This window comes from Vanessa tameamea, chromosome 6 (genome assembly GCF_037043105.1).
Source record: "Vanessa tameamea isolate UH-Manoa-2023 chromosome 6, ilVanTame1 primary haplotype, whole genome shotgun sequence".
In the NCBI taxonomy this organism is placed as follows: Eukaryota; Metazoa; Arthropoda; class Insecta; order Lepidoptera; family Nymphalidae; genus Vanessa; species Vanessa tameamea.
In genome coordinates, this window is record NC_087314.1 from 13,658,300 (window position 1) to 13,678,696 (window position 20,397).

At 32.8% G+C, this 20,397-nt stretch overlaps 1 protein-coding gene across 4 annotated transcripts in view; it reads left to right on the forward strand.

The window, feature by feature from the left end:
- Positions 1-20,397, forward strand: part of LOC113403215 (lachesin-like) — a 73,316-nt gene that overhangs the window by 39,237 nt on the left and 13,682 nt on the right. For 3 of the 4 annotated variants that reach the window (XM_064215104.1, XM_064215106.1, XM_026643687.2), the window contains 3 exons: positions 10,106-10,313; positions 13,369-13,530; positions 15,028-15,156. In XM_064215104.1, coding sequence (XP_064071174.1) covers positions 10,106-10,313; positions 13,369-13,530; positions 15,028-15,156 — 499 coding nt within the window. The remainder of the gene's footprint in view (positions 1-10,105; positions 10,314-13,368; positions 13,531-15,027; positions 15,157-20,397) is intronic. The other variant, XM_064215105.1, reaches the window with a different exon arrangement.

Consider the following 20,397-nt stretch of genomic DNA (forward strand, 5'->3'; position numbering starts at 1 on the left):
ACCTAATAGTAAATATAAATAATAAGTACCCAACCTAATCTCCTCTTCTTTTCCAAATCTGTCTTCAAGAGAAACAATTTGCCCAGACGTGTGACGCACTTAGATAACTCATGCTTCAAACGAAATGCTATTACCAAATTGTTTATATAAAGATCGTAAGTGTACACGACTCCAAACAATTGAGCCTATCAACATCTCGCACGGTATTTTCCCGTGACGCTTCAAATTGCAGAAGCGAGTGCACTCGGTTAATACACTATCAAAATTAACAAGGACCCCTAGGCTGTCAGAAAATGGCACGTGATGTGAACACGGGCCCGTTAACCTCCATTCGGACTGCAGCGAACCAATTAAATTATTCATGAGTCGCTCGTATGTTGTCGTTTAGATAATAATTAGAGATTCCGAGCTTATCTCGCTGTTATAATTCGCTGAGGCCTGTTTCATATATTTATAAGGATCGCTTGTAACTTTGTTTATCATATAATATGAAGGCGGACTGGCTAATAGACCGCCTGATGGTAGGTGGTTACCACTACCCAGCACATTGATATTGTAAGTGTACTAGTTTTTGTACACTTACTCACTCATCCTTCGAACTACAATACCAAAATACTAAATATTGCTCTTTGGCAGTGAAATATCTGTTTAGTGGGTGGTACTTTCGTCACGGTAGTATGCGATAGTGATCCCGTAACTCCCACGTGGTTTTTTAGTAGGTATTGTGGTGTACTAGGGCGCAATCAGCGTCCTCGGCACCGGAGAGGACCACACATGCCCCCACTTCATGTGAGGGCAACGCGTAACGTGTTTTTCCAGCGAAAAAAAGGCTGGTACTTACTCACTTAAATAAGTAAGTGAGTAAATTATAATTATTATTTATAAATTCTTATCAATTGAGACATTATATGAAATAAATATGATATATAAAATAAAAACTCAACACTCATTCGTTAAAAATTACACAAAAATAGAACGTAAAAAATTCAACTAGATTCGATGAGCGAAACCGCACAAAGGGTTAAATTTGACCCATTGAGCCTTCTACTCTTTAATTGTTCTTTATTACGAACGGCTTAATGAAAAGGTACTTTATTCTTTGTAATATATAAAACCCCGTATTATATAACATTTCTGACGAAAACATATTAATTTTGTTATGTGTTATTATATAAATTTCATTTCAATACATAAATATATCAAAAATTATACATATTTAAAGAAATATTTTTAATTATTAATAATTAGAGATTTTCTCTTTAATGTCGATTCATTTATTTTTATTTTCCAATGCTGAGTTAAAACGACCCCTACGCCTCCTCTTGATCACCTTTGGAAGTTATTCTAACTTGCGGTTTCAATACGGGTTGGTGGCAGAATCCGACACGTGCAAGTTTCCTTAGAGCGTTTTCCTTCATCAACCAACACCAGATGATCTATTGGAAATGTTGTGGGATACACTCAAAACCTTTTCTCTCAGAGAAAATAAATTCTTTGGGTACTTCTAGGGATACTTTTTGAACGGATGCTCGTGTTACAACGTTAGACTGTTCAAGAACAATAATTGTAAATAGATTATTTTAAATCTGGGTAATTTTAAAAAGCAATTATGCGTGTTACTTTTTGTTTCTACACGCCGGAGGCTGCTTTTCGAAATTCTTGCTTTTTCAAAAATGCTTTATTGTAAAGTTTACTTGAATAAAATACATTTAATGTGATTTTATTTTGCCCATGCCCAGCGGATACTTGATGGAGCAATGCGCATACTTTATTGTATTTATATGTAACGTATTATAGTGTAGCCTGGTGGCATTACTGAATATTTATTTTAACTGCGTAATGGGTTTATCCCCAGGAGTTAACATTTAGTACCGTTATAAAATTGTAAGTTAGAAAGCTTCTTCGAAATTATTTCAAGGTCAAAATTAACTACAAATAAGAATTTTATAAAAAAAACATCACGTGTATCGAATTGCTCACGCTCTGTTTTATTATAAAAAAAGTAATTAAACCAATCTTGATACATTAGCAGCCTGTAAATTTCCCACTGCTGGGCTAAGGCTTCCTCTCCCTTTGATGAGAAGGTTTGGAGCATATTCCAACGCTGCTCCAATGCGGGTTGGTGGAATACACATGTGGCAGAATTTCGTTGAAATTAGACACATGCAGGTTTCCTCATGATGTTTTCCTTCACCGCCGAGCACGAGACGAATTATAAACACAAATTAAGCCCATGAAAATTCAGTGGTGCCTGCCTGGGTTTGAACCCGAAATCATCGGTTAAGATGCACGCGTTCTAACCACCATCTCGGCTCTCAATAATAAATCAATCTTGATAATATATTTATAACTTGATATGCACTATAGAAAACCATAAAATCATAGCAATGGATTAAAAACAACAAGAACTTATAAGGAAATCAGGATCGAGTTCCCTTATACGTATTATCTTAATGTTAAATGAACACAATTAAAACGAAGCAACAAATTCTAGATGTTTCTGATTAGTCTTGAACTGTAAACCGCATCTCCAGACTCGGTACGATAAGTCCGGGTGGCGTGAATAAACTGGGTGTCAAAATTCACCCCCGCGGTAATTAAACAGACGCAGGGCAAAGTAGCTCGCTGAGGGACGACCCACACTTAACCGTGGAAACCACAAGAAATACGGACAACAACTAATTAAGCTGGAGATTTTTATTATTATACGTACACGTAAAAGTTTATATTGTACTTTAATTACGCTTTATTACTTAAGTGTGATTTAATCTGCCTGTATATACTTTATTATTATTATTACTCGTTTGTCCAGTGGCTAACTTTTTCGGCTACAGACTGTCAAGTGGAATTCGGGTCCTCTATCCTGGATTCGAATTCTAAATTGAGCCCATATACAATGTAGCAAAAGTTAAAGTTGTTATTAAACATCAACGTATTCTAGCATCCTATATATCAGCGATTTATGCTATAAACCTTCCGAGTAGTGAGAAATTTGGAACATCTTAAAATTCAATTAAAAAATTAAACAGCTATTTATAATAATATACTATTAATTTATAACGTAAGTATATAGAAAAAAATAAGATACAATAAAAATATAAAAGAAGAGAACCCAGTATTAAAGTCATGGTATTTCTTCAAGATATTTATAAAGAAAGTAAAAACATAAGACAAATCTTCATGCATCCTTGTTATTTTGACATTACAATATCGATATCTCGTAAAATAAGGAAACTATGACTGTAGCAACAGTTCTATAATTACCTAACGCTTACATAAATATAAATGTATGTAATCTTATATAAAAAGTATATTTATATTAATGACGATCGGGGCGGAGTATAAATAAATAGATCAAGTAGTTAACAGTGAACTTACATTCGTGAAATACATATGAGAAGCCTTGATCCTAAATAAAACAGCGTACGTATATTATGATCATAAAAGATTGATTGATAAAAATAGCGGTCTAGGATTCATTTCTAACAAAACCCGACTCGTGGTAATTGTAATAGAGTTACTATGACAAATTAGTTGAGCTTTAATCTGAGCACTCATTCGTCGCCTATTGCGTTACTGGCTGCCGATTCATAGCTACTCCTCATTTACTAAACTAGGTTGTGGGTGGATTCTTAAAAATGGATCAATTAAATTTAGAAAAAACAATAACAAGTTAATTTTACTCAAACTACAATTTCAATAATCTCTCGGTCGCGATAGCCTCGAAACATTCAGAAGCCAAAACACCGTTGTTTAATAAAGGTTCGGATGTGGTACCGTTTTTTTAAATTTACGCCGCATATATTATCCGCAATATACGGTAACACGGCCATATGTAATCATTGTACTCAGACAGGCGAGAAATGCTCGTGTGGCGGGTAAGGGCAGTTAACCAGTTATTTATCTGTTTTTCGCCCGCCGCCAGTAAAAATTTGATCAAGTATGAAAACACGGTGCCTCTTCGAATTTTTTTGGGCTAAAAATACAATTTACATTAAATTGATATATCTTCTAATCTTTTATATTTAATTAAAAGTATCATCATCAGACATACATATATACATCAACAGCCTGTAAATTTCCCACTGCTGGGCTAAGGCCTCCTCTCCCTTTGAGGAGAAGGTTTTGGAGCATATTGTATCACGCTGCACCAATGCGGGTTGGTGGAATACACATGTGGCAGAATTTCGTTGAAATTAGACAGATGCAGGTTTCCTCACGTTGTTTTCCTTCACCGCCGAGCATGAGATGAATTATAAACACAAATTAAGCACATGAAAATTCAGTGGTGCTTGCCTGGGTTTGAACCCGAAATCATCGGTTAAGATGCACGCGTTATAATCACTGGGCCATCTCGGCTCTCTAGGTAACATAGAGTATGAAGAACTTTAGTTTTAATATATTTATATATAAATTTCAATATCAATTTAAGTTTTTTTCTATTACTTTTAAAATAGCTTTTATGTATTTCCTTTTATCATAAATATTTTGCAGACTTTTTGAATATCTGCAATTTTTAATATAAATTTTCGTGTTTTCCAATAGTTTTCATGACATTCGCTTGGAATGCGCCCGGGCTGGCAATTTTCTGTCTATCTACCTAAATATGTATTGATATCTATCTAATTGATTATGTTTAATAATTGCATAAAGACGTTCAAAAAATATTACATAAAAAAATATGACAGGGCAATCTATCGGATTAGTAGTTTTTAATCTCTTGAAAATATAAACTAATTTCTTGAGGTCGGCAAAGGCGTTCCTGAAGTCCGGCCTCGCAGGACCCTTAGTACACTTAGGACGCACGTACTCTGAGCCCTTAAGTGAGCTTCCAACATCTGGTTAGAGTATTTCAATTCGCCTCCTCGCCCGGTGTCGCTGTAGAGGACAATTTATTTATAAATGTATGATATATATGAAATCATATTTCCATCAATCGGGTAAATAAAAATGATAGCACATATATTTATATTTCCTAATAGAGCTTTGTTTGCGTCCACACTTGTACAATGTTATATAATATCTTCAAAGCATAAGCATTGGTTATTTGTAATAATCCCTATAATATATATCTAGTTTATTGATCATCAATAATTTTGTTTTTTATTTCAATATTATCATTTCAATGTCGTTTCATATGAGAAAAATATTAAAAGTATACGATTCCGGACAAGTGTATCGCTTCCCTAATACAACGTCTTGCACCCGGAATTAGTATTTCATGAATTTGCCGCGGCTCTAATTATTTATTTTATTTTACGAGACCTATTATCGCGATACTGCCGCCTCGTAAATACTTAAGTAGTAATGGAGTGCCTTGGAATTTTAGAGTAACTGGACGGGTTGTAGCGTTAGTTCGTTTCTTTTTATGTCATAGTATATTTGGGAAAAGTATTCGCTAAGTTCATTAGCCCCGTCTGCTTGATTTTCTCTTTTGATAAAGTAATTTCATTATAATTTGTTCAATTTTATATTTCAACTAATTCTTAATTTGTTACAGTCCAGTGGGAGTATGTATACTTAAGTGTTATTTACTACGAGAAGCTTAATTTTTTTTTTTATGATATCGGTGTGCGGACGAGCCAATGGGCCACCTGATGGTACGTGGTCACCACCGCCCATAGACAATGGCGTTGTAAGAAATATTAACCATTCCTTACATAACCAATGCGTCACCTTGGGAACTAAGATGTTACGTCCCTTGTGCCTGTAATTACACTGGGTCACTCACCCTTGAAACCGGAACAAAACAATACTGAGTACTGCTGTTTGGCGGTAGAATATCTGATGAGGGGGTGGTACCTACCCAGACGGGCTTGCACAAAGCCCTACCAACAAGAAGTTGTATTGAGTTTAGAACAATAAAGTCTAAAAAGGTAGTTAATAAACAATATATTTATTTACACAAAAATATTTACAATATATACAATAAATAAAGTGAATTACTCGTTAGAACAATATACAAATTATAAGAAACTGTTTGTAAGTCGTTCATTAATTGTCGATACAATTTCGTTTTATTTATTACGAACAAATTTTCTTAAATTTATCTGATAACCGGAATACAAAGGATTTTTTTTTCAAATTCAAAATGAACATACAATTATTTTTTAACCAGTGCATCCTTAAATGATATACAATAGAAATACTGTCAATAAAATAAACATTTATTTTACAGAATAGTACAAAATATAGAAATAAAAAAGTACAAAAATGTATCGTTAGAAATAGATTTCATAAAAGAGTAAATAAATATGAGCATACAGGGACTACAGACGGCAGTGCGACCCTAATCAAATATACTTTAACTTAGGCACCATCGATTGAATAGTTCAGGTACTGTGTACCTTCTTGATAACAAACGTTTTATGGTTCTACTAGAGACATACGAAAGCGAGCCGACATGGTCTTGTAAGAACGCGTGAGTTTTAACTGATTATTGTGAGGAAAACTGCTTGTATCATAAAAATATATGCTACATGTATAACCAGTCCTCTTTATACCTTCTCGTGAAAATAAGGAGACACACACCACCACCTTTGTCCAGCAGTGGGATATACAGACTGTTATTTACTTACTTTATGCAAAAGGAATATTTAGTGAAGTGGTATTCTCGGAATAGCTACGGATAGAATAAATATTTGAACCTTATTCGAATAATAAATTTCAAAGCCGTCTGACCAACGGATAACTTCGATAGCAAAACAAATATCATTGTTTTGCTCTTCAAATAGGTCAGGCGTTAATTTATGTTAATTGATAAGTTATCATACGTTAACAGGTTTATATTAAAACTAATTAGCCAAATGTGACTATTAATTTCGATGAATATTACATTTAACACGTTTGCTATTTTTTTTACTTCAAAATCGTTAATTCATTATTATTGAATGCCTGTAATAGAAGTCTTGAAGAAAGGAATTAATGGTTCATATTATTTTACTAGCATGACGTGTTAAGTTGTACAGTACTTTATAGGGATAAAAGTATACATATCTATCATCGATTGGAATAAAAATATGGTCTGTCGTTAATCATATTTTTATTTTGTCTATTATATGCACGGTAAGTCAGCTTATATTGTGTAGGCAGAACATTGGTTAAAACAGCATAAAAATAATTTTGTTCACAAAATGACATAAGGTTTAACGTTTTATTATTAAAGTTTTTATAACAAAACTTAGTATTCGCTGTACAAACGAAAACATAACAATTGTACGCATAAACAGAGTTGCTCACTTCGAGAGCAAAGTTCGGGTAATACGCGAGATAACGCGTGGTTTACTTGAAATTGCCGTTAAGTATGTGGTGGAGGAAGGTGAGGGGGGTAAAGAGGCTTAGTGGCTTCGAGAGAGACAAGTTGCGAGTTGCGATTCTTTCTGTTTGTTTTGGATATTTGCAAGCTGATTAAGTGATTTGTTGAGGTTTTCGTTTGATGCTTCTTATTTTTACAAAACACTTATGTATTGATATAATATTCGTAATAATAATATTACAAAATGTAAGAACCCTTTTATTTAAATATAAATTTCGATTAACATTGTTAACAATGCTGATGTCAAAATACTACGGATCGAGATGAAACAACTACACGGGTTTAAGTGAAACTTGCCGTGATAAATTATACTCGTCGTCGTCTTCGTCATATTTATCTGAAACTTTAACTACTTAGTGCAATCAACAGCGAGAACGCAGGTTGTAGTTTGCAAAGCAGATTCATTTATATATATATATATACAGTATGAGAAATATAGCTCGTTTCAACATCAAATTGATATTGTTAAGAATTTAATAAATATCGAAAATATGTTCGCTTATAGTTGCTGTACCGGATTTTGCAGGATTAAACCCTAAAACGGTAGCTACACTTGTCTTCTGAATGCGCCATTTCCAATATTTGTATGCAGCGCGTTTAAGTTGTTGAGCGTAAAGCAATTACAGTACATGCCCGGGGGTAGCTTTACATAAGTCCCACGTTGGGTGCCAATGTTAACTGTGGATGTTTAATGTACAAGCTGTACGACATTAAAACATAGATTAGCTTAGTTTTTAGACCGTACACAAAAGTTTTAGCTTCAATATTTTCATAGTGCTACAAGATCGTATTTTGTAATATCAAGATTCCTCGTTTGGTGCTTCGTATTTCAATTTATTATTTTAAATAGTTATAATAAGTAATAAAAAGTTAAGTTAATTATAATATCCACCTTCAAAGATAAATTATGTAAATGCTTGTAAAATTAAACTTGTTTTGTGAACTTTCATAATTTAAAGTTCCAACAGACAGCGGTAACGTGCCTAATAATAATAATATTAAATGGGAACATATTCAGTCTGATAATAATGCAGAGAAATGTTTGAAATAATATTACTTAGTATATCCAGTAAATGTATAGATTAGAAAATGCTTGTACATCTTGCTCTTCCACGACGATATTAATTAGCGCGAACGTGTTTCTAAGTCGAGATGTTGATAAATGGAACTTAACCTTTAACCCACTTTTCTGGTTGACGTTTTCCAATTAACCAACTCATTTGCAATTGCAATAACCTACACAATTGGGAACGCGACGAACGCTTTTAAGCTCCTATTAATTTATTTAACTTGCAAAATAATTTAAGCTTTTATGTCTTTAGGCTTAATAATAATTGTAATATAACAGAATCAGTAAAAAAAATTAAAGATTTTGTGTGTCAATGTTCACAAATGTCTGGGTAATGCTAATGGCTATATAATCGATGGAGCGAAGCCATTAATACCGTGGAGTTCCTGATGTCATAATTCATCGGTCGCAGATTTGGTTGGTATTGAACTTAGGTTACCTTTGCTCTATAAACTTAACCAAACTGACTTCAAATAGATTTATGCAAAACATTTAATGTAGTATTGATTTCATACTATAGCTTACAATTTGAATTTATGGACTTTATGGGTTTACTTACATGACTATATTGAGTAAAACATACCAGCGATAATCATTCTTCTAACAACTAAAAAATGATAGCAATATGAAGGCCCTCAACTGTCTAAAAACATTTTGCTACCTGTACACCACTATTCCGTACTTATTCATTCCGTAACTTTAATTCGTCCGTTTCAACTTCGTCTTAAAACTCCGATGGAGAGTAAATTACTTCAACAATACGATCGATCAGTCCTGGTTACAGATCCACGGATACCGGTACGTTTAAAAGTAGACACGGAGTCAAGTTGAGAACTCTCATAAAATATGCAACCTATTGACTAGTGCGCAGTGCGGCACGATACGGCCCGCGTCTGCGGTCTCCTCGGGTAAATTTAACGCGACTGTGACTCCGTCAAAGTAAACAACGATGCGTGCTCGGTTGAGTTTCAGCTAGTTTTCCAGCTTAATGTACATTTGTTTGTGTTTCGGTTTCGAGATTTTGAAATCCCGTAATGTTAGCTTTTGCGTTTCAATTTATATCAGCAAAGTTTGTATCTATTGTTTGATTGTGCTTATTTTGGATTAGGAATGATTAAGAGTATTTGATTACAAGATTATTACAATAACGCCTATGAATGTTATCCTTATGTTATTCATTTGATTATCGCTTTTATGTGTACACTAGTTAAGTGTTATAATTGTATGAGATAGTTATTAAGATACGGTATATAATTGGATATAAAATTAGAAACAGTATGTAAAGCACATTATGGGTCGACACTATATGTGGTTGGAATTCAATTTCCTACCGAGTTAGAACTAAATTTACTGTGGCTTGGGTTATTCCCCTTCAATAAATTTAGCTTAATAATAATATAAGTAATATATTAATCCCAATGCTCTCAATATCAGAACGTGAATCATTGTCATGTTAGTATTGTGATTATATACATATATCATTGTTGTAAATTTACTTGTAAAATAAGTAATGAAAAATACGTTCCACAAAAGGCAGTTCTGTACGTTTATATTATATAGTATAAGATTAAATGTAGTAACGAATTTAATTCAAAATGAAACTACTAGCGATCGATTTAAAAGTTACTAGCAGAATACATTTTGTTGTAAATAATGGAAACGTTAAAAAAAAACTTTATTTTTCTTGGAATATAATTATTAACAAGTAATTTTATTCACAGGTGGCCTGGATACATATAGACAGACAGATGATCCTGACGATTCATCGTCACGTGATCACCCGACTCGCTCGGTTCAGCGTGTCCCACGACAATGCTATGACTTGGCTTCTCCACGTCAGCCAAGTCCAGCAAGAAGACCGCGGATATTACATGTGTCAAGTCAATACAAATCCGATGATCAGCCAAGTCGGATATTTGCAAGTCGTTGGTAAGCCCAGTATTTGACTAAAATATAATATTTTAAAGTTATAACTGGTACAATAGCGGAGTTTCTAAGTATGTGATTGATTCAGTTCAATATTAAAATATTTTATATACACACAATATATAAAGTCAATGTTTTATTTTATGGAGTGCATTCGTGATGTAATTACCTCTTCGTATAACTTTTTTAATTTTGGCGGACATTTCAGCAGAGTTGCACCTGTCGTTGACACGCGCGGTTAAAACCCGAATATAACAAAGTGCAATTGTGATTAGAGGAAATTGCCTTGTTATTTATATTATTACGTAGCATTTTTGTGACGTATTTAGATGGATGGGCAAATAAGCCACTTGATGATAAGTGGTCACCACCACCCATAGAATGTCTATGGGTGGTGGTGGGTCCTGAACGAAATGTTAGCCATGCCATACAACGGCAATTTGCCGCTATTCTTGGGAGCTATGATATTATGTATATATATATATATATTATCTATTTTGCCTGTAGTGACACTGGCTCACTCATCCTTCAAACCGAAACACAATAATACTAAATATTTCTTTTTGGCGGTAGAATATGTGATGAGTGGCTGATTAAAAATACGATATTAATGCTCAAAATCATAATTAAAAGTATGAATATTCAGCCAGTAACATTTACTATCTCCTTACAATATATCGGTCATTACCAGTAACTCTTAATGAAGTTAGAGTGATAAATCAAAATTCAAACATCTTTAGAAATATTACACTTCCTAATTGATATACAAAATTCAACCACCGGTTCAGAAAGAAACAGCTCAGAGTTGAGAAGAAACGGCGAAAGAAGCTCAGCGAGAAAAATGAATAAATCTACAATAAAGACAAAAAAAAATTAATAAAATGTCCAATTTTAGTTATATGAAATTTTTATTTAAATGTATAATATAGTACATTAATCATTCATGGTAAATTTAACAAGAGAACATCGTCGTATTCCAACAACGTAGGCGTGGTGGTCCCAAGCCAGTGATTTGGGATAGCTTAGTCTTTTTATACGACCACCATTTCGTAGAAACTTTTAAGTGGAAATAAAATGTGAAGGCTTCGTGTCGATTCCCAAAGAACACACGTTCCAGATGTAATAATATTTATATCTCTTTCCCATGATGAAGGTTCTCCGAAACCATCGGTTCATTGAAATACAAATTTAAATTCTTATAGTATTGTGTTTAAATTTTTTTACGATTGTTTGGAATAAAAATTTTTGATAATTTAAAATTGAATTATGGCATTGAAATTTAAAAAAAGTGAAAAAAGTACCGTTCGACAATACAGGTATCCAGAAATAAACGTTTCGACAAATTAGTGTGCCATTCAAATAGCGTAGGTACAGAGCATACAAGAGCACTACTTACTTTTTAAATTCTCCTATTCTTTAAAAATTCTCGTACCGCAAACTTGCACGATTGTACAGTAACTGCTGAAATATCACGTCCCACTGGAATTTAAAGTTCTTGAGATTTTCATCCGTAAAACTTTAAGCAGCGATGTAAAGGGTATAAAGGCTAAATTTTATCAACTTTTAAATTTAAAATTCTTATACAGCCAGTTTCTGAAATATTATATTATGTAGTGCTGTGGCAAAACTGGATATATCATTGAAGAAAAATATATATTTAAGAAATACATAAAGTAAATATATATTTATAAACTTTTGCTTATCAATCAAAGTTAAAATTTATTAACTTAATCGTTGGGACCAATTAAACTTTATTATAATAAGATTTTCGTAAAAAGAAAAATAAATATTACTAAATGGCACCTTTTTCGATAAAGTTAAATTTTATTTAAATTACTTTGTAAAAATTGAAACTTGATATCGTGTAATAACTTGATAAATAAAACTAACAAAAGTCTGTTAGGACGAAAATACAACTATCACTGGCAACATTGGCGCACTATGAGAGTTTAATCGCCATATTGATGACTAATTAACAAAAATAATTACGTGCAATGATAGTAGGAAACCGCAGATGACAGAGACGTATAGTGTTGGCGATAGTTTGAAATTTATAAATTTAGACCAATTCAAATAAAATTATATTGATTCAAAATAAATAAATAAACTCCTTATTACAGTCATCATTTAATTGTGGTCATGATTTAAATGACGGAACCAATTCGATTGATCTCATGACGATGATCGGGTAAGAAGTGCAACTATCGGTAAAAAATTCAATTTGAATGAATTTGTGTTCCCGGTTGCTTTATTTATTGAATCTTTATTAGTAAGCGGTTATTGAAGTTAAGAGTAAGGAGATTTTACTGCGGTCAATTCAATTAGTTTAATAGCTTTCAGTTATGCCCATATTTATTAAAGTATTTCCTTTTAGTTTTTACATCGCTCGAAAGTCGAAGTCAAAACTTTCAAAACGTTTTTTTATTGGGACGCTTCTGTAATACGTCTCGTAGATAATTCTACCATCAGTAAGCTAATCGAATTACCTTTTGAATATAGGGATCGGACTATATTTATTTGAATCCCTGAAATAAATAAAATGACCATTGTAACACGTAAATGTCGCACTGTTTGCAAAAATCAACTTTCGTTCGTATCATGATTTCGTCGTATAGATGGATTACAATTCTGATTATCCTTTACATATTTTAATCTCATAATTATGATTTATCTCTGGGTGTTTATTTTGTCCGACGATATTTTCTTTGGTTAACTAGATATTAATTGTTAAGTCAAAATATACTTGTAAAATATTATGCTAAGCTGGATTTTGACGTTTAACCTTCGATCGAGATCAATAGATTATGTTCTGAATTCTTCAAAAGAACTAACTTATTCTGACGCATTGAGGGTCGAAATTAAATTAAGAGTTTTTTTATAGCTGTGTAATATATACTCTTAACTAAGAAATGATGATAAGTTTATAAAGTTAAATAGTGATACAGTATATATATTATATTTTAATTTATGAAAATATTTCTACTTCAGATGTAAATGAAAGAACAAGAACAAATGCTATTCGTAATTATTTAAACTTAAACTTAGATTTTTCCCACAGTACCACCAAATATACTGGACGAAGAAAGTACACAATCAGCTGTAGCAGTCAGAGAGAATCAAAATATTAGCCTAGTTTGCAAAGCTGATGGTTTTCCAACACCAAAGATAATGTGGCGAAGAGAAGATGGCCAGCCCATATCCGTGGACAAAAGGAAGAAAGGTAACTTTTCACTACATCTAAACATTATTCCAAAACTATTTCGGTTATATACTATAGTCAATAGTTCATAATTATTTAGTTTTCGATAGACTTCATTTCTATTTCAATTCTTATTCGCAATACCTAATTCAAACACTAAAAAAAAAACAGTTTCATCTTGAAAGTATGTGAAGCAATTAATTAATCTATTATACCTTAAAAATATTTCGAATTCTTGCATAACTGTCATATCAGAATACGTTTATTAAATAGAAACGCCTTTATACATTCGTAGTACGCTCGCAAAACGTACTAAACTACTCCTAAATAAGCATTTCAGAAAAGAGACGCATTTATGTTACTTATTTATAATGAAAGCGGCAGAATACTGTTGGCGTTATGTTCGTGTTTTATGAAATGCAAGACTGGTGTTGACACGGTAATTAAGCCTGTTAAAACCATTCTAATCCAACCCAAACACAAAAATTGCTAAAGATAATTATAAAGGCATATTCAGATTAAACCGTTGAAGCATTGGTCCCAGGACACCGAGCTCCGAATTGTTTTTCAAGTGATTTTCTTTTATCGGCGAAATTAACGCATTTCGGTGAGTGGCACTTGCCACTAATTGTGTGTGACCCTTACGTCAATCGCATGTGCTATGATTACTCGCGGGGTTCCACTGATGTTTTAATTACTTCCAAAACTGTTCTCGTTTTCATCCAGCGTTAATCCTTTGTTTGGTTTTATATTCCCAGATCCGCTTTTTATTGGCGTTAATGGAAAGAGTTCGTTCGGAGTGGATGAAAGCGTTTGCGATTTAAGACTGGCACAGAACGTTTGACTCCATTTTGCCGCTTGAAGCGCTTTAAGAGTCCATTCATTAAGCAGTTTTACATTTTCATCCCTGGACTTCACGTTTACTAGCGATAAGTTTAAATAAACTTTAGAAAATGTTTCTGTGATATAATTGTCAACATTTTTTAAATAAAAAAATCACGATATAAAAAGGCGATATTATGAACAGTCTTTCTTCATTTAAAAGTTCATTCATGATATTTTTATATAAACCTCATTTTATTTAAAAAATCTCCGATTTATTAAATTACTAGTAAAGAAATAGTACTTGCAGGAAAGTTCTGAATAGAATATCAGGATATCAGATTCCGTTTATATTTAAATTTTAACGTGGGAGTTTTAATACATTAATAGTTTAGTATAAACTCGGTGGTAGGGCTTTCTTAGGGCAGACTGGCTTGTAAACCACCACTAGGTACCTATACTACCCACTCAACAGATATTCTACCGCCAAACAGCAATACTTTAAATTGTTGTGTTCTAGTTGGAAGGTAGACTGAGCCAGTGTAACTGCCTAAAGCCGGTATTAAACAAAAATAACTTTGCGAATAATATATATGATTGTAATCTTGTAAGTAAGCTTACGAAGAGCTTAAGAGATTTTCAATATATCAAGCAAATTGTTCTTTGGTCAATATTCTACAATAAGTTTTGTTTCAGTAACAGTATATGAAGGCGACACGTTGAGCTTACAGCGGATCAGTCGCACGGAAATGGGTGCCTACCTTTGCATCGCCACTAACGCGGTACCGCCTTCCGTGTCGAAGCGGATCATTGTTGATGTCGAATGTAAGTTATATTATATATTTATATACCTTGTAAGAGATCAGTTAAAATATTATACAATCGACTGACTATATTTGTTAATAATAATATCCCAAAAATTACTCAAAAAATACATTTCAGGAATGCAAACATAATAACGCATACGAATTCGTCTGTTGTATTTGTTTTTGTATATTGAAACTTGTCGGACTGATGGCTATGGTTCGATGCGTCAATCAACCATACAAATAAATTCACACTTACGCACCGACACGAGCATGTCATTTTATATTTAGCCATGTCTTTTTTATATTTAAAGGCTTCATTTTGAATTTTTTGCAAATTTGAAATAAAAAGTAACTCCATATGAATACGATGTAAACAAGTTTGCCTGGTTCCCTGTAAAGGCAGTTAGAAAATAAATCTAAGTTTGCCCTCTGATATAACTGATGTCCTATATAATGAAAGAGTGCCTTGGAACTTTTAAAAACGATATATCACCAAAACTCAGCGCAAACGAATTCGCAGTAACAGACAATTTGTTATAATCTAATTTAATTTAATCCTGCTTAATTACACAGAAAACTTTCGACGTAAAATTTTCATCACAGAAAATATATCAAGGTAATTAAATTAAAAACGTCACCCCCGAAAAGAGCAACTTTGACAGTTCTACGTTGCTTAATATTAACACATAAAATATTATGTGTGATAATCTCAGTGATGTTGCCGCTCCATAAACCAACACATAAAAAAAACATTAAATATTATTCTAAATTATCATTTTATTTAAGACTTCAAATATAAAATACTGCTGTAGATGTGAACCCCTCCACGGTCTTTATAATAACAATAAAAAGCAACACTACCCACGATATAGCTACGATGTGGTATGGAGGAATTCATAATTCATTCTGAAAGCCTGTATATCAAGCCACAGTACTTTTATTATTTACTGTTTTTACAATCTTGCGGAAGTATTTTTTTCTTTCACAGATGTATTGCAAGAGGTATTAACCATTCAAATAATAAACTTATTAAATCGAAATACAGCAAGATAAGAGTGTGAATACTCTTTTTATTGATTTGGTATTCGGATGGAGAAAATAGCAATGTTTAACTAATCAGAAAAAATGTATTTCTAAAGCCGTATTTATCGGTAAAATAACAATAACCACTTAGGTGATACCACTAGGTAAAATAAACCAAACATAATTATTCACCAACATCGAAATTAAAAAAATATATATTCAGTTAAAATCAATTTGAATACTTAAGTTGACTGGTCCGTAATCGATTAAACAATTCAACGGCACTGAAGTGTCATTATTTAATTAAACACGAATAAAAAATCTACCTAAGAAAACGGAATTACTTTTAAATAATCTCACTTTTCAAACTCAGCTGACTAAATAAGATGGCGGCGGGTGATAATTGAAAGAAAACATTTTTAAAGTTGCACGTCCCAGGAATTGCTCATGTTGAAATCAATATTGCCATTTTGAATATTTTTTACCTAAATCAGGTGCGGTGTATAATACGTGAATCTTAACCGATAGCGGGTTCAAATCGTGTTTATTTTCTGTTAACAATTCATTCGTAATGAAATTTATTATGCATTAAAGCAATGTTCCGGAAGCTCCAAACATTCTCCTTAATAGGAGAGAAGCCCCTAGCAATTAGACGTTTAAAGTCTGTTGTTTTACTTTCGCTTGATCCTTATTGTATGATCCTTATTGTTATATAGTCTGTTCCATGATTATAAAAAGTCTTTACTTCAAGAATATGTAATATTGGAATATACTTCAACTGAAATGGGTAAAAGCGTAATATAAAATAATATTCAAATAAATAATAGTATAGATTTATTCATTAATAAAGATCCCTGCTTTAATAATAAATTAATTAAAAAAATAGAAGTAAACCCCAATCTTTTTTGCTGCCTTAACTCTTAGTCATGCCAATAATAACTTAAGGTCGAGAGGCGCACTTTCATGCTTTACGAGGCGTGGGAATTGAAATTGTATCAACATCCAAACAAGGACAACAAAAAAAAAATTCACTTGGTGGTCGGGCTCTGTCAAACCCGTCCGAGTAGATACCTACCACCCACCCGCTCATCACACACTTTACTGCTGTGTTCCGATTTGAAGAATGAGTAAGCCAGTGAGACGTCTGGCAGAAGGGTCATAACATCTTAGTTTCCAAGGTCAGTCGATCACAGGTGGTCTACTTCTCAACAGGTAAATGTCTATGGATAATGGTGACTACTGACCCATTGTCGCTACCAATATAATAAATACAAAAAAAAACTTATAACGAGCTGAAATCAGGCTTTGAACCCAGAAACTCGACTACCGATGCAACGTGTTGAACGATTTAAATGGGTAGACGAGTATCATGCTGGATTTTGCCGAGTTTAATTAGAATATTTCCTTTCTACCGCACGGCTTTACAAACTTACATATAAATACAAAACATACATTCAATTGTGGTTTCTTTATTCATTTTAATTATTTAAGATCAGTGGTGTAGCTAGGCGGATATATGCCGTTGTGGTGTTGTATTAGGAAAAATTCGGGTCTCTTCTCAATATGATTAACATACTATGTATGTAAATATATGACATTTTGGCAAAAAAAAAACTTTTTCTTTCCGCGTCAGTGAGACTACACGCATCAATTCAAATGTCGAATAGCTGTAGGATTACTGTAATTTGTCTCTAAAAGTTTGTACTCAAAAAAGTATAGTAATTTTAGACGGTTGCTGAATTTTAAATTCGAAAATCGCGTCAAAATTCCAAGTTTCACCCGCACCAACTAGATTTCCGAAAATCCACAACAGCGCGATTTCTAAGGCATTTTCTGCCTCGCAATACAACTCTGTGGAATCTGCTTTCGCCGGCAGTTTTTCCGAACCGATACCACTTGTCTTGACACAATAAAGAACCTAAAATTATACCCTATGGCCAAATAATTGATTATTATTTTGTCTAGAAATTCTAAAAACACCTTCGAGAACCTTAAATAAAAAGCCTTTTTTTAAAAGTTCAGTTAATAATACTAATTAAAACTTCTTTCATAATTATAAAAAAAATAAATAAAAATGCAAATCGCGATAAAAGAAAGACCGCGAGTCGGTTGACTATTTGTTCTTATGAATTCCATTGACTGAATGAAATCACAGCGTTCGAACCGGCTTGCGTTCAGTCGATAACATTAATTTTCTATAGAAATTGGAAATTTAACTGTTATAAAATGAGATTTTTCTTATATTCACAATCGCGTTTTACTTGACTTGTCGTTACAGTTAGAACGAAGAGAATCGTGCCGTTCGTCATGGGTATTTGTATTAAAAATTACCTTATTTAATTATTAGCTTTTATTGAGTCTGCCTCCGAGAAAGCCGAGATGGCCCAGTGGTTAGAACGCGTGCATCTTAACCGATGATTTCGGGTTCAAACCCAGGCAACCACGACTGAATTTTCATGTGCTTAATTTGTGTTTATAATTCATCTCGTGCTCGGCGGTGAAGGAAAACATCGTGAGGAAATCTGCATGTGTCTAATTTCAACGAAATTCTGCCACATGTGTATTCTACCAACCCGCATTGGAGCAGCGTGGTGCAATATGCGCTAAACCCTCTCCTCAAAAACTCTCCTCCTCCTCTCCTCAAAAATTTACAGGCTGTTTATGTTATGTTTATGAGTCTGCCATTTTTTACCTACTCACATTTTCAATTTATATCGAGATAGGCGATATACCTGATTCCCTTGCTTTTTATTTTAGCATAGGCTTCATCCAGAGACTCTAAATGAACCTAAAATATTATAATATCATGTACCCGACGGAATATCGTAACTTTTAACTATGTCTTGTCATATGGAAAAAAAATTGTAGATATGTTTGTTTCGTACTCATGATGAGTATTTTCCATTAGTTTGCCAAAATAGTTGATATTAATACTACTTGCTACGTACCCAAATCTTAGTATTCTAACTTACTAAATTTACGTGGTATAATATTTCTATATACAGAGAGAAATAAAAGAATTCAGTGATCAGGCAATATATATTATTAGTGAATTCATTAGTACAATACATCATCTTCATAATCTTTACATAGTAAAAAACAAAGCCGCTTACCGCTGTCTGTCCCTATGTATGCTTAGATCTTTACAATTACTCAACGGATTTTGGTGCGGTTTTTTTTTAATAGATATATTAATTCAAGAGGAAGGTTTATACGTATAATACATGCTCAATATAGTAGAGAAATACTGATAATTTTAGAGGTTTCTGAAGTGATGCCGTAAATAAATACATTTTTTGCGCTTACATTGCAAATGCTGACTGAACCCTATGAGATAGATCAAAATAATGTACTACAATACTACTGTACACCTTAAAAAGTTCTTCAAAAAAGTCCTCGATGGTATATGTCTATCTCTTAGGGATAACCCACAATAACCATTTTTCATCCTTTACTTTTTAATTTTTATCAGCATTGCACTCGTGCGAGCCCGGGGCGGGTCTCTAGTATATATTATTATATTTTCAGAGTAAAAGACTTATATTCATTATTTTTATACTTTAATTTACTTTCTATATAAATATTTATAAGATAATTTATCAATTTTAAAATGATTTTATTATTAAACTTATTCTATACATTGTCAGATATTTAGATGTCGAGTGTGATTTTAGAAAAAATATTACAATTATATATTTATACCGTCTAATTACGATTAAAAAAAAAGGGGCCAAGTGCAAGTCGGACTCGCCCATGAAGGGTTCTGTAGCAGCAAGTAACAAGGTTTATGTTTATGAAATTAAATTTTTTATTTTTAAATTTGAGTTGATTGAATGAAAGATAAATTGCGGTTTATGCTTTATGACGTATTAAAAAAAACTACTTACTAGATTTCGTTGAAACCAATTTTCGGTGGAAGTTTGGATGGTAATGTACATCATATATTTTTTTTAGTTTTATCATTCTCTTATTTTCGAAGTTACAGGGGGGGGACATATATTTTACCACTTTGGAAGTGTCTTTCGCGCAAACTATTCAGTTTAGAAAAAAAAATGATATTAGAAACCTCTATACCATTTATGTAGTCCTATCCATAGATACCCCACACATATGGATTTGATTGAAAAACAATTTTTGAGTTTCGGTTCTTAGTATGGGGAATCCCACATTTTATGGTATTTTTTTCTATTTTTGCGTGAACATCTTAATGCGGTTCGCAGAATATATCTACTTA